The 15,635-nt window shown below is 38.0% G+C and overlaps 2 protein-coding genes across 5 annotated transcripts in view; one reads left to right on the top strand and one right to left on the bottom strand.

Moving 5' to 3' along the window:
- The window catches only part of LOC101162904 (protein sidekick-1), a 318,971-nt gene that overhangs the window by 34,266 nt on the left and 269,070 nt on the right, over positions 1-15,635 (top strand). The gene's annotated exons all lie outside the window — the stretch shown is intronic.
- LOC110015291 (zinc finger BED domain-containing protein 4-like) lies at positions 10,207-11,871 on the bottom strand. Its single transcript, XM_078944370.1, has 4 exons — positions 11,808-11,871; positions 11,628-11,741; positions 11,262-11,519; positions 10,207-11,153 (listed from the first exon to the last, which is right to left on the bottom strand). Exons 1-4 carry the CDS (start codon positions 11,850-11,852, stop codon positions 10,515-10,517), a joined length of 1,056 nt encoding a protein of 351 aa, XP_078800496.1. The 5' UTR covers positions 11,853-11,871; the 3' UTR covers positions 10,207-10,514.

Below are 15,635 nucleotides of genomic sequence, written 5' to 3'. Positions count from 1 at the left end.
CAAAGTTTTTAACAAGCTGTTTCATTTGATTGAAGATGCAGTGACAAAAGTGGTGAAGCATAGACAAACTGGAATTCCAGAGATTTTTACAGCTTTTTCGTGCTCCTGGAAATGACCATTTTGTTCCAAATGTATCTGACAATGAATCACTGTGAAATTATAAAAGTCTTGTTTTTGCAGATAAATGCTTATATAATGAGCAATAAGCATAGGCTCACTTCAATATGTCAACGATACCATGTAAATTTGAAAAAATGTTTTCAAGTTAAATGGACAGTCATTCTGACAATCACAAGCAGCCATAAAAAAATAACCAGAGCCTTTTTTGTCATATTATCTAGATGTAAATCCATGAGTACATGTGCAGAATTGTTCACATGCTTGCCAAAGCCACCAGATTCAAATTTTGTATAACTACAATAAACATGCATATTAAAAGACCACGGCCAGCAGAAATGTTCAGTGAAGAGCTCCAGCTAAAGATAGCATGTTATGATGTAGGCATAGTTCATTAGCATTTAAAATGAATAGTTCAGATACCTGCAGTGCTTATAGAGCTGCATATGGCTTCCTTATCGATTCTGCAGGTATGACATATCTTTAGCCATCACCCTGACTGTGGGATTCTGGATTTTTTTTGCTGTCAAAAGGTTTTTCTATTTTTAATTAACATTGTAAACTACTACGTTAAAGTATTTTTAAGTCAATTTAAGATACCATTTCATCCAGGATTTGCTTGATTTTGATTTTGCTCAAAATGTTAATCAGCTACTAGATCACTGCTACAATGCTGAATTAAACTCAGAGTTTTGTGCTCTACTTCTGAAGTGCTGACAGTGGGAAATAGTGTTCAGCTTAAGTTTGGAGTTACAGCCAATCTGCAACCCAAACACTTTCAGTCAGTCAGACTTCTGGTTTTTGCTCCATCTTCCTGTCCAACACTGCACATTAGTCTTTTCTTCTATCCCTTGTTGCAGAACAGATTTCTTTTTCAATGGTAAAACTGAACTCTTTTCTACTCAGAATAATTGGGGGAAAAGGGAAGTGGACACATATTAGGCTCAAAAGGCACACTGACAAGCATTCACGCGCCACTCCCATAGACATCGGCTTAAAGCATTTTAAAATTAATTGGAGTGCACACAAGTGGTACCTTGTTTTATTTTGTGACTATGGGAACAGTAACAGAAAGGAAAACATATGAAGATAAAATGAACGCACTCAAGCAAAAAAGAGGAATTAATTCTCTTGTTTGTAAGGTGACGCAAACCTTACAAAGGTACACACTTTCACCCACACACACGCACACATACACACAAAGACATACCTCAGTCATCTTGAGTTATATCCCGGCCTGGCAGTTCAGATTGGTTTTTCTGTGGTGAATTTCTACGACTCAGCAGAATGTTTATGACACTCAAACACATGCCTGTGTTCTCTTTGGCTGCCTGTGTTTTAGACCTATCATTACATGCAGTTATGTGAAATAAAGTTTGCTCTCTTTCAATTCTATACATTACTTTAGCTGGACATATAACTCATCGGGTCCTTATCAAATTTGAAATAGTTGAACTATAACCTGTGCTTGTGTATTTAGAAAACACGGTGCAAAAGTGATGTCATGGTTTGTTAAAAACTAGGCAGACCTTTACTCCTTTGCCAGAACTAAGAGGGCAATTATTGCCAAGTGCTGCTAATCTAATATTCTTTATGAATTGGGTCATCAGCAAATGTGAGCATCTCTATAAAAACAGGAGTTTTGGCTGCTTCATATTTTGGAGCATTTAGCTGTGTGTTAAACTGATGCCAAGTGGGAAAGACATCAGCAAGTATCTAAAAAGGCACCTGTAAGTGCCTCTTAATTCCACAAATGTTAGAAGGCCAGTCATGAATGGTTTGGAAGTCTTTTTCTGTACCATTACCAGCGTTTTTCAAAAAGTAAAATATTGTAAATATCCAGGTCACTGCCTCAGGAAGCCGTTCAATTTTTAGAAAAGTTGTAATAAACCCAAAAGGTCATGTAGCTCTCAGACTCTTCAAGCTGCAGCATTTTTCCAATGTTAAGCTTGAACTGTTATTGGAAACTAATTAAACGCTATTGGTTATTTGCACAGTTTTCCAGGATTTTTTTTTTTTTTTTTTTTTACTAAAAAAGGAAACTTTGAAAGCTTACTTTAGGTTTATGAGAACCTATTTAGCAATCAAGTGTATAGTGCTACATTTGATTAAAAGCAGACACTATATAAGCAGAAAGGACTCATTATAACTGTCATAAAAGACCTGATGAGGGGATAATAAAGACTTGTTTTGCAACCAAAGAAGTGCACACTTGGTACCATTCAGCTAATTGGGCACTCCTCTGTATGTTCTGCTTTGAGGACACAGATCTGACATGTCAGTGTGGCAGATAAAGCACTACCCTAGACTATGATGAAACAATGATGGCTTGATTCTCTTGCATCAGTGTAGACAGCTTTCAAGTCGACTCTGGATACAGTAATACTTCAGGATACTGTCAAATCTCTCCACCTGCATGTTTGAGAAAAAGCTTTGCATAAACTGCCTCAGAATTTGAAATATTACATCAATGTGAAGGGAAACATCGGGTTAAAAACCTCCTTAACAAAGAAACAAAAATGTTACTATCGTCAAGTGAGGTGAAGATAATCTGTGCACTCACTTTTTTCTGAATTCATGGATGGCTTGGAAACTCTTCAAATATATCTGCAACTTGTCATATCAACTCCTTTGCAAAATAAAAAAAATGCAAGAGTCCTTTATAGGTTTTACCCAAAGCATTTATTTTAAAATGTCAAACTTTACTGATGAGATTTAATGTTTGGAGTTAGTGAGTCCACAGATGCATGTCCGCTCATATGGCTGTGTGGGTGTCAACTGATGTTTCGGCTGGTGTAATAGAACAGATTGCTCCCTAATTGGATGGTTTTGTGGTTCACTCCATAACCTCTCCATTTGTTGGACTATCTTTGGACTGAGCACCAAGTCGCTCCCAGTAGTGATAAATTTGCATAGACACTGCGTGAGTGGGGAAATAAAAAAGAGCTCCTACTAAGGTTTGGACATGACAAGACTACACTCTCTTCTTTTATTTTCAAGCTATTGTTATATTAGGCAAATGAATGTTTATTTAGAATGAAGTAAAGCTTAATTTCAAAACACATTTTCTAATTTGCCTCTGGGGATTAATATAGTGTTTTTTAATGGCTTTTAATTGAATTAAATCAATCACTCATAAGCTGATCAAGTGTAATGCTTTCATCTAAAGAAAAACTGCTTGTTTACTGTCACAACTCAGAAAAATGTTCATCCTAGTTGTAAAAAATAAAGTTACATGTTATTATTCAGCCTTGACTACAGCACACGTGAACTAGTATCACTTTAGTGAACATATGTGTTCTCACAGTTGCATTTATTTTTGAGGATAGGAGTGTCAGACCACTGCAAAAACCCACAAAACCCAGTCTTTAGATCACATTGGTATGCAGATGTTTTGGAGACCTATGTGTGAATGGTCTCTGAACCACTGTTTGATGAAATGTAAAGCCCAAGCAATGCTACACAGCATAATTAATCATTTTAATGATAAAGTATTCGAGCCCTAAGCCTTTCCTCTGGAGTTCAATGTGTTTGATTCCATTTGAGCTTTTAAAAAGTCAATGTATGATTTATTAACTGAAAGCGTCTTGCTGCAGGATTTTTTTGGTCACTCTTTTCTGATCAATTCTGATTCTGGGCTCTGAAATTGAGATGCTGATGGGTCTTACCTGGGGGGTTTTATCATGTAAATTGCATCATTGGTTATACATGAAATAATCCCGTCATTTGTAATCATTTTCCCATAGTCAGCTATGTTTTGATTTTTCCAGGGAAATTGGACAGTTGGCAGTCTAATATTTGAATATGAAACCCACTGTCAAGCTAAAATTAAAATGCACCAAAAAAAGTGCAGTAGTATTCATTAAGTGTCACAAATATATTCAATCTTAAAGAATAATGCAAATTGTCATTTCTGTTTTAAAAAGTAGTGCATACATTTTCAGTCATCTAAACTAAAACTAAAACTAAATCTTACAATTAGGGTAAGAAAGTCTTTGAGAACATTCCAACTAGGCCTGCACAATATACCGCAAATTTATCGTTATCGCAATATCCAGCTCTGCAATATGCATATCGCAAAAGACTGCGAATATCGCAATAAATCGTAAACCCAAAATGTGTTAAAACAATCTTATGGCAGCTTGACGCTTTTAACGAATCAAATAAATCCCTTTATGCTTTGACCAATCAGATGGACGCCTTCCCATTGTTTACCAATCAGATGGACGCCTATTATGTTAGATGTTTGTCACCTATGTCAATGAGGGTCATTTGGAGTGTAATTTTAAACTGTTTCGAATGAAATGGGAATGATTTTTTTGGCATTTTTCTATTTTTTCATATACCGCAAATTATATCGTTATCGCAATATTAATCTCTAATATCACATATTGCAAGTTTTCCTCATATCGTGCAGCCCTAATGGTAACAAACCACCATGAAGGCATCAATAATTGCTTTCTAAAATGACTTTTGATAGAGGCTATATGTTTTTGCTAGTTGTTCAAGCAGTGAACAATTCACTTTGTGAGAAAATGTGGGTTTAATGATAGTTTGGCTTTTTAGTTTTTTTATTAAGTCAAAGAAAACTCTAAAATAGACACAAAATAGCATAAATACAGTTGGGTCAGCAGTGTGACATGAAACACATTGCTTTCATTTTGCTTTTTTTTTCTTGATGGAGTCATGCCACTAGCAGTTGTTGTGACAGATAAATGATTTTTGTTTTTGATTTTCCATGTTGCATAAATGTTCACCTCAAAAAGGATAATGCTATAACATTTGCTGTGCGTTGATGCATTCTGTGGGCTGCTGAAAGCGGCGATGCATTAACATTTGTCACAGTCTCGCGATGTGACTTTTATAAATGTGGAAATGGAAAAAGCCAGAAAGGAAATTGAAAAGACTGAAATTGCCTGTTGCATCCCCCTTCTTTACTTCTCTGCTACAAGGTTGTGTTTGGGCTTTAGCCAAAGTCGTATTAATAGGATATGGTGACACACATGGTACTTTGATCTCACTTCAGAAAAAAAACCAAGAGGCCTGCCAGTCATTTATATTTTAAGTTCTAAAAAGATCATAATGATCTGATAAAAGGTGTTTTTGATGCAATAAAAGATGAAGCGAGTTGAGATCCCCTGCAAACTTTCTCCTAGGCATTCAATAAATTAAAAGATTAAAGTTAGCCAGTTCTGTAAAGGGAGTGTATGATCAAAAGAATGTTTCAGTTTGCTTTTAACATTACTCGAAATGCATTATCTAGATTAAAGCCACAGATCTCCATCAAACACCACAGTACCTGAGGCTAGTACATTTTTTTTAAGTTTAGAATAAAGAAGGAACACTTTTTTTTTCTTGTTGTGAAAATAGGATAGACCTTTTGAGTTCTATGCTTGGGGAAAATGTAATACATTTGTCTTTTGGTCACGTCGGTACTATGGACAGCCCAACCTGTCCAGAAGTACTCCACTTTTCTGACATGATTATTTTAAGTGAAGCCAAGAGTACTATTTACTGCCATCAATGTGATGACTCACCACCGCTTTTTGCCCTACTTTGATTTTAGGAGTCAATTTGTTTCGCTCTACTACAAATATGTCATTGTGATGACAAAACAAGGTCTGACTTGTTCCATAAAGCTAAACAATTCCATAATGCTACATCACAATGCTGTATTGAAAAAAATAACCATTTTACTTTATTTAGAATATTTCTACATTTAACCTATTCAAATTATGTCTGGAAAAGTTACATTTAAAAGGATTAGAGGATAATACAAAAACACGGTACATACACACAAACAATGGTATTCTGATAAGTCTCATAAGTCTTGCTCTAATAAAACAGATTACATTGTGAGAAAATAATTAAGTAGCATAAAGCAGAATTGTCTAAGATTCAACTGTTAGCCTGGTTAAAAGTGACAAAAACTGTTTAGAAGAAATATATTACACTGAACCTTTTGACATAATTTTTTTCCTGGACCTTGTCTTCAAGACCTTTTTTCTAACTGGACTGCTTTCAATTTTAGTTGAAGACCCATGCTCTGGCATATCTGGTGTCACTCCATTATAATGGGCCTATTTTTCTGCAAAGGTTTGAACTAAAAGAGAGCTTAAACAAGAAGGAAAAGTGAGAAAATGTCCAAGTCTGTCTGAGAAAAGTGTAGAATGTGTTTAGTTAGTAATTTTACATCCAATAACTGTTAAAAAAAGAAAATAAATAAATTGTAGCTTTGTTTATTATAGGTTAATTTTTAAAACCTAGTTCCCGCCATTAACAAAGGAACCTCTTTATATTTTTTGAACAATTGCGGTTGAAGTGGACTAATGAAGTTGCATAGCCTCACACGTTTCTGGATGATAAACAATTCAAACATGAAAGTAAAAAATTAAATTTTCTGTCTAAAAAATGTATTAAGCTATAGATACAACATAGCATACCTTGTGTTAAATGTTCTACTGTTTCCCTGGAAGTGTGGCTAAAATTTAAATGACTAAATGTCATGTGAGCAGATGCAAGTGTCAACAACCCAGCAACTGATGTCCAATTACTTCCAAGAATCCCATCTTCAGTTAAAACTGAAAACATAATGTGGGTGTCTGGCAAAAGGTCTTTCAACCTTTAACCTTTAAAAGTTTAGTTTCCCTAAAAAACAAACAAACATGGCAATAATAGTAAGAAAACTAAATCTGTACCACATTTGAAGAATATTTTGTTTTTAAAATTCACATAACACTTGTTTCTCACCATTCAAACCTATTTCATTCTGATCTAGTGTTGTGTAATTTCTATTTTATTAATTTTATAATGTACTCTGAAAAGCACTGTGTGGGTTTTGCTTTAGTAATCCAATATTTTAAATGTCAGCGGAAGGCTCTAGGCAAACAATATGCTGATTACTGCAACCATCATTCCTAAAGAGCGTCTAATGCCCAGCAGAAATCACCATGTTCTTTGTGTTTGACAGTATCTGTTTGTTTTTTCTGCTCAAAATTTGCACTTCAGTATAGTCCTCAGTAAAACATTCACAATTGAGTGTTTTTCCTAAGTACTTCATTAAATGTTGAATCTTGTGAGAGTGCCAGCCTCTTGTCGAGTTCTGTTTATTTAGGTTATGCATTCATACATGTCGGCCCATTTGGTGTTGTACATTGTTCTCCTTTCAATACTAAATTCATAGGATTATATATTTGTACCAAGTGTATCAGGCTAATTAGCCATTTATATATATAAAAAAACAAACAAACAAACAAACAAGCAAACTATTTTGTCACCAAAGCTTGGGTTCTTTACCAAAGGCCTGGAAGGGTTCTGTGCACTTTACTGGACTGAGATGTTTGATGTTCTTTCAGGAATCTTCTGTAGCCACTCCTCCAATTCAAGGGTTACTGCCTCGAGTGCTCAGATTACCACCAGCACCACTGTCACCTTCACCTTCAGAACTTTCTCCAGGAATTTTCAGTGTCCCTGGTAGCTCCAGTTTCTCGTGTTCCTTCTTTCTGATGTTACCATCACTTGGTACTGCCACATCCACCATAACGGCTTGCCACAGTTCTTTATCCACCATTACGTCTAGTTGGTTAGGCATTTCCCCTTTCAGTCAGTTTGTATGCAGAAGTATCACTGGATCTTTGTTCTCTCATTATTTACCACTTTTGGCAGTGTTTCCCACTTTGACCTTGGCGTTTCCAGTCCAAACTCCAAACAAATGCGTCTGTATATGATTCCTGCCACTGAGGTATAACCATAAAGAACTGCATTGCTTCAGTTGAATATATATGTCTTTGAGTGTTATTCTTTACGATGTATATGTTTTAAAAACATGAAACATTCCAATAAGACTTTATCGGTTTGTACTGTAGGTATTTTTAAATTATACTTTTACTTCAAATGTAAAAGTAACATTTATTGACCTCAAATTGCTAGACTATTCCCGATGTTTTTTGTTTTCCCTGGTTTAGAGCCCTTTGGTTGGCATGAGAAGGATCTAAATATTGTATAGTAGTTTGTATTATGATTCCTAATTGGTGCATACTGACAAGCACACGATATGACACATAGTTTTTGGACATACAAGTTCACGGACAGTGCCAAAAGTCACTTAAAATACATTTTTTTTGTTTTACATGTTTTTCTTCTTGTGGGCACAAATACAAAGTAAAAGCACAGTTTTGTGCAAAACAGTGTGCTTGTATCCACATCAGTTATGTTTAGAGCACATGGTTAGAAAAAAAAGGATCTTTAATGGAGGTGTAAAGTTTGAATTCTACCGTTCAGGAACTCTCCCTCAAATGCTTTTCATGGTCTCTCCCATCCTGGAGTGACTGTGTGTTTCCATGCCGTCAAAGCCTCCATCCCCCCTCCTGGTGGTGTTGCATTACATTCAGTCTGCAGAAACGTTCCTCTGTTTTATTTTTTCTTCCACTTTTGTCGAGCTCTGTCACATCCCTCCTCTTCACCCTCCTGTGCTCGTTTCCTTTCCTTTAATTGCACCACGTGCTGCCCCTCTGTGTCTCTGTGCCTCTAACTCCAAATAAGGGGTGGCAAGACATCCCAAGGAGGGATCCGCTAACTGCACCCTGTGGCACCAGCTGTCTGTCTGAGGCCTGTTGTATGTGTGCTCTTGCATGACTTTAGGTGCTGTACTTTTGGCTATGTGTGTGTTGGTGTGCACATGTTGCGTGAGTGTGACATAGAGGGAAAAAAGTAGATCACAGGAAAGGCTGTTTGGGGAATGTGGTGAGTAAGTAACCCTGGATTTGGTAACGATAACTGCTGACATGCCGGCAGTTGATGTGGATGAGGGTAAAGGAACAAACGGGGTGTGGTGCTTCACAGTAGTGTGTTTCTCTGTGTGTAGCTGCCGTGGAGCCCATTTCCATCAACAGCAGTCCCTGTGTGAGTACTTAGTGATTATGGGAGCCCAGTGTTGTTAATTTGAGTAATCAGTGTTTAATTGGCATTGAGAAAAACACATTAATCAGACCTAAGTAAGTCTCTGTCTTCTCTGCACAGTCAGTCATTAGTTTACTTCAGGCAGCCAATCACAAGCGCTCGGTAGACTGGGCATGCAGGGGTACAGTCACAAACTCCAAACAACAGTCCTTTACTGGACACAGGTTTTTTTCTACTTGATGAGAATTACTACCAAGGTGTTCATGCTGATTTCGTGAGAGGGATTTGCTTGATGTTGTTGTGAGTCAGTGCCTTTAATTTAGTTTTATTCAGTTATTTATTTTAAGCCACTTTTAGTTTCTAGTTTGTTCAATAGTCTAATTCTTTTTTTTTTTTCCCTCCACACCTTCATGACGGCTCCAGGTTTGAGGTTATAATCATCCACAGCTGTCTCTGTTTTAGCTAATTAGTCCCCTCAGTGTCTGTAAGTGCAGGCGCTCAGTCATTCATCATCACAACTTCTGCTTTGACACCTTTCGCTTCCTACGGTTATGGGTTTGGGTTTCTGTATCTTTCATTTTTGTCATGTACAGGTTGAGTTTTTTTGGTCATATTTTTCATTCCTTTTTTTTTTTACCCAGCCTTTTCACAATACCATTTCTTGACAATTAGTAACAACTATCAGAAATGTTTGCTTCATATAAATGTCTAGAAAAATAATGACGTGGCTTTCAGTACTCTCAGATGGGGTTCTAAACTGAGACATTGATGCTTCACTGGGCACTTTTAACATGTATGAGACATTTTTGCAAATGCATGTCAAAAATGAAAAACAGAACAAGTTATCATCCCAAGAAAGCGTCAGAAATGTAATCATTATTCTAAATTGGTTGGTTGTAGGGATGGGAATCGAAGCCCCATGAAGCTCTCATGGGGCTTCGTGTAAATGTGCCAGAAAAATGAATGAAGCATTTGGGGCTTCGAAACCACACAGAACAGCGGCATCTGGTGGCAGACAGGACATATATCATCTACTCCACTAAGTTCCTTGCCCTTGTAACACTTCAGTGTGGAAATAAAACAAAGACAATGTTTGAAGATTTGTGAGAAGTGCTTGTGTTACATTGTGAATGCCATGTATAAAGTGAGAATGAGTGATTGTGAACCAGGGTCTAACATGACTGGGTGGGATACATGTTATAGATTTTTATTTAAAAACAGAATTTTCTCCACTGTGCTGGGCTTCAGCCTGTTTCGTCTTTGGCTGACGATTTCGCCAGCCTTGGAGAAGATCCTCTCACAAGGCACAGATGAAGCTGGTGTGCATAAAAACTTCATTGCCAGCTTGTAGAGATGTGGGTATAAAACCTTGTGGATAACCCAGTATCTCAGTGGGTCCTTAGTCCTTGGGATGTGAGGTTCCTTTAAGTACCTAGAAGGACATTAATAGCCTATTGTCATGCACCAGTCTAAAATGAGCAGAAGTTATGATGAGGATTCTAATCTTTACTGTACCTCTGAACCTCCACTGTTGCACTGGCAGTTGTGCTGGTCACCTGCTGTTGAACCCCCACATGCCTGTCCAGCAGGGCCCAGAGACCACCATCTTCCTGCTGACTTGAAGAACCTTCTCTAGGTGGCGACTGTGGCTGTGCCTCTGGAAGTAGCGCCTGCATTGTTGCAGCACACTCTTTAGTGAGTCGCTCTATGGCCGTGTGGGCAGAGCCTTGGCTGCAGAACCCCAGCTCTTTAAACCTTGGGTCCAACAAGGTTGCCATTGACAGAGCAGTGACCTTCTCCAGAGCTGAAAACCTCTCATGGAGATTGTTCTTCAAGTTAGTGGCCAGTTTTTCACCAAGTGGGTGTGTGATCTGACCACACCTGCTTGAGATGTAATGTTTCAGCATTTTGACCATGGGAATGACTTTGGATGCTGACACTTGTTTTTCTGTTGAAAGCTCAACTGTGGCCTCTTGAAACGGTGAAAGAATGCTCAAGCAGTGGTGTATGGCCTGGTAGTCCTCTGAGGTGAGTGGAGGAAGGTCTGTATGGAGGGTGGCCAGAGCTGCCCCCAGTGGCTCTCTCTCCTTAAACAACCTTTCCAACATATTAAATGTGCTGTTCCATCTTGTTTCCACCTAAGATAAGACAGCAAGCACATTTTAAAGGAGAGAAGAAAGTAACACAATAAACAACTGCAAAAACATGTAAAATCTTAGATTTAAAAAAAAGAAAAAATGTTTCACCTCTTGTATTAATTTGTGCTCTGGCCTGGCCAGCTGTCGCTGCATCTCTGACAGCTTCTCCTTCGCTGTGGTGCTGGATTTAAAAAGACCGACAATCCTACGCCCCTTACTTCGGATATCCTCTAGTTCAGGGGTTTGGGCAAGGGACTTTTTCACCACCAAATTAAGCATATGTGCAAAACACATTATGTGCCGAAGCAGTAATATATTAGCACATGCAACCATGTTGGGAGCACAGTCTGTAACCAGGCCTGTCACCTGGACAGGCCTGGTTACAGAAAGATTACATGTTCACAAATCATGTATATTAGGTATTGGGAGGCCATATTGATGAATGATTTTGTACTTTATTGATCTGGCTCGCACCTTCCCTTTAATTCCCCATTCTTCCATGAGAAGATTTTTGGCCTCAGCCAAGTGAGCTGCAGTGTGGGTTTGGGGAAACTTCAGAACCCCCAAGACCACAGAGGCCAGCTCCACCTAGAATGAACAAAGTCAAACTGAGATACATAAACCAAAGCATTGCACAAAGCAGGGGATACCTACCTCCTCGGTGATAAAATGGCATGTTACAGCCAAGTAAGCGTCCATGTTAATGGATGTCTACATGTCTGCTGTACTTGCAAAAACTTTAAAACAAGAATTTTTGGATTCTTTACGTAAACACTTTGAATATTTTACCTTTGTCCTTTTTTCAAGTTTGCTTCCGTCATATGATATAAATTATGTGCTGTAAAGGGCTGCCACTAGGTGCATTATTAATTCATCAGAATGTCACATGTCGAGTATACATTTTTATATTTAGGTTCTTTTACCTATTTAAAACAATCTAAATCATTATTATTGTTGGTCCATTTTACTTTTTTCTTTTTTCTATTACAGTATTTGCCCGATCCACAAGTGCCATACTTTGATCTGCTACAATGTTTTTCTTAGTTCCTTTTTACTTTCCTTATTCTTTCTTTAATTTGTTAATTTTGTTTTTTTATCTTAAACTTCTTTAATTTCTTATGAGTCAAGCTCTTGTTTAATAGGCCTTTTTTATTTTGTATTATCATTGCTCCAGTTAAGAAGAATTACCTACTGTGGTAAGATAAACCAAAATGTGTGTAAAAACATGTGTTCTGTTTGTATATTTGCTTTTAAACATTCCAACTCTCCAACATGGGAAAAGGTGAGGGGGATCCTGGAACGAACAGTGTTAATAACTTTGTATAAAATATTCAGCAAAAATAAAACTGATCAATATTAATCCACTGTTAAAAAAATGGACAGTGGCGTTTATGTTTTTGACAAGCAGAATGAAGGATGGACTATCCCCTGATCCTGGTAATAATTAAAGCCCCTTTGTGACAAAGATCTATTTGAATGAATTTCATTTAAACAGACACAGATGGACGACAAACCTCAGAACTTGTAGTTCTCTGGGGTTTTTCTGTTGGCTTTTTTCTCAGTTCTTGCATGTTAATTGTTGCTTCTAATAGAACGGGGCATTATAGGTTATGATAAATGTCTGCAGGTGAAAGCTGTGCAGGAATGCAGGATGAAATTAATGTTCAGGAAAAGACCATGTTAGACTGGGAAGCTGACCAGGCAGTTCTGAATTCGTTTCTACTTTTTTTTGTCTCTAATCTGAAAGTGCTGGATGTCCTTGCTTTAACTCAGCAACCGTCTTGGTCACACAGCTGCAACCTCCTGATAGTTAAATGGCAGCAGGTATGATTTGCTGTTTTTTGTGATCGCTTGAATTACCCAGTGATGATTTAAAAAAACAAACAAAAAACTTTTAATTCGGAGTTTTGAGTCTGCAGAACTTTGTGCAATAAATAAACGAATAAAAAAAGATGAAGCATGCACTGTAATGTTTGAGCAGACCAGCCACTAAACATGGCCACACATTATGTCAGACATTTGGGAAATGTAATTCTCAGCAGGGACTCACAGAGAATCAGTTGGAAACTTTATGAATTTACAAATAAAGACCTTTAAAAACAATGTAGCTTCAGAACAGGAAGAATACGTAGAAGTTCTGCATGACAGAACATCTTTAAGAAAATGCCTGGATACATTTTTCCCATCATACAAAGCTGCACGCCCCTGCTGTGTATACAGATTGGTTTGAGGCATATGCATTGAAGACACGGAAGCTACAATATTCGTCCGAGATGACCAGGACTGGATCTGTTTTATCAGTTTTTTCCTTTTTCACTAATTAACTATAGGTTGAAATAAACCTGCAGGTATTTCAAGTAGAAGAATGTAACTCAAAGATAGAATGTTTAAACAATGGAGTGCTGTGAGGATGAGCAAAAAAGGTTACTGCAGGAAGAAACCATTACCAAAATTAGTTGACAATTGACAATGCTGTAGAACACCAAAACACTGGCTAACTTTATACTTAAAAAAACAATCTCTTAACAGACATGAACTTAGGTTGTGTAAACAGGGTGATGATGTACTAATGAAGATGAAGATGCTAAAGGAAGTTTGTTGATAAAGAATTTTACACGGCTAATGTTTGGTTTTGTTTTTTTAAACTATTTCAGGCATTTTCCTATAATTTTAATAGGGAGAGATCTAAGGAATGAGTGTAAAGATTTGTCAGTGATAAATAAAATGCATGAAAGTCCATGGTCTGTGGCGGTTAGGCTCTGGGCTGATGACATCTTGGTTAAGTCAGAGTTTTGGATATGGACCCCAGAAAAACGAACATGCAAAAGCACAAAAGGGTTTATTTGGAACTCAGGTAGGACAGGAAAAAGGAGCCTCTGGGACCAACACAATCGTAAGCCAGCAGGTGGAGCAGCAGCAGTTAGATCAATAGGATCAAACACTCTTCGCAACTCCTGTGAGAAACTTTTAAAAGATGGGCAAGAAGGAGATCCCCCCCCCCCCCCCCCCCCAAAAAAAAAAAAAAAAAAAAATCAGCTCTACCCCATTTGTCTGCTTGACCAGGCAGGAGGGAGACAATAGGCCTCTTTAGCTTTGTCTTTGTCTGAGGGAAAAGAAGTTAGTTTTGAAGCAAAACATATTACTGGTCAAAAATGGTCAACATTTGGTTCTCCAGAAGACCTCTCAGGTAGGGAAATGTGAGATGAGACTGCCATCCAGAACTCAGGATGGCAGTCATCAGGGTAGGGGGAGCCGGAGGAGAAGAAACAGTTACTTGACTAAAGTTAACAAATGTCATGAAATCTGTTTATTAGTTTAGAAAAGAGATTTTCATAACCTACTATAGCTCCATCCACCTGAGCCTTCCATGCTGAAGCCTAGTTGGGGTCCATGCTGATCAGGTCATACTTTCAGGGTTTCAGATATGGACCCCAAGAAACAGACTAAAGCACAAAATGGTCTATTTTGTGACTGATGTAGGAAGGGGAAGACAGCTCAAAAGCATGAGACTTTCAGGGCTTGGCAAAAGGACATAGGCAAAGACAAGCTGACACCGACTGAAGTGCTGCAGCTCCCTTTGAAGGCAGGCACACAGGTGGAGTAAATCAGCTGATTGGACTGCTCAGATGAGCTGCTAAGGTGGAGTGGCCCAGGATCATAACAGAGTACTGGTGAGATAAGCTTGGACCAAATTTGAATAAACCTCAGAGCCTAGATGGTGATGGTGGTTAAAGGGCAGTCCATAAGGTTTTGTTCCTGGTGGAGACGGGGTGGAGGAGAACCAGTGAACTACCTAGAATGCAGAGAGATACACATTCATGAATTTAAAAGCCAAAATATAATTGTGATTGCATGAGAAGGAAAGGTGGGGAATTTAGCTATGAGTTCGTAGTGATGGTTTAATTGATGAGAGGTGTGTAGAGTGATGCAATAACCCAGCACACCCGTAAGGTAGATCTTCCTTATCAAAACTGCCCCAGACCTTCAAAATTGTGGGATTATGTACGAGTTGCAGATTGCCACCAACAGTTGAGGCTCACGAAGACAGCAGAAGTAACAGGTTGACATTGTTGTTGAGTAAACCTGCTTTGATCATTACTTGTAGCTCATTGGGAAACCACATCTAAAATTGTTTGTTATATTGTTACGAAGATGCTCCAAAGTCATGTTTGTGTATAGAGAGAAAAGAGGGACATTTGTACAAAATTGTGTATTTCCCATAACACTCCATTTGGCCCTGACTCAGTTGATTAGTTGCGCTTTAACTATCTTTAATTTAGTGTGGATTTGTGTGGGTATCTGAGAGTGTGTTTTGGCCCGCTTGTTAGCACTGTGCAGAAACCAGTGTGCACTTTTTAATTACAGCTTTCAGATAATTTAGAGAGGAGGGGACAGAACGCAGGAGAGGGAGACAGAAAGTGGTGGAGGAGGTTAGTTTAATCTCACAGTTCGTTTCACCCATTGCTTTTGGTCTTATACATC

Source organism: Oryzias latipes, chromosome 1, assembly GCF_053564925.1.
Source record: "Oryzias latipes strain Hd-rR chromosome 1, Olatipes_Hd-rR_3.1".
NCBI classification, from domain to species: Eukaryota; Metazoa; Chordata; class Actinopteri; order Beloniformes; family Adrianichthyidae; genus Oryzias; species Oryzias latipes.
This window is presented reverse-complemented; position numbering and strand designations above follow the sequence as displayed.

Bases quoted from the DNA above. Each gene is read 5' to 3' on its own strand.
- LOC110015291 (XM_078944370.1), bottom strand. From the start codon at position 11,852: ATGGACGCTTACTTGGCTGTAACATGCCATTTTATCACCGAGGAG. The intron at 11,742-11,807 runs GTAGGTATCCCC...TGTTCATTCTAG, and splicing joins GCCATTTTATCACCGAGGAG to GTGGAGCTGGCCTCTGTGGT. The intron at 11,520-11,627 runs GTGCGAGCCAGA...AGGCCTGTCCAG, and splicing joins AATGGGGAATTAAAGGGAAG to GTGACAGGCCTGGTTACAGA.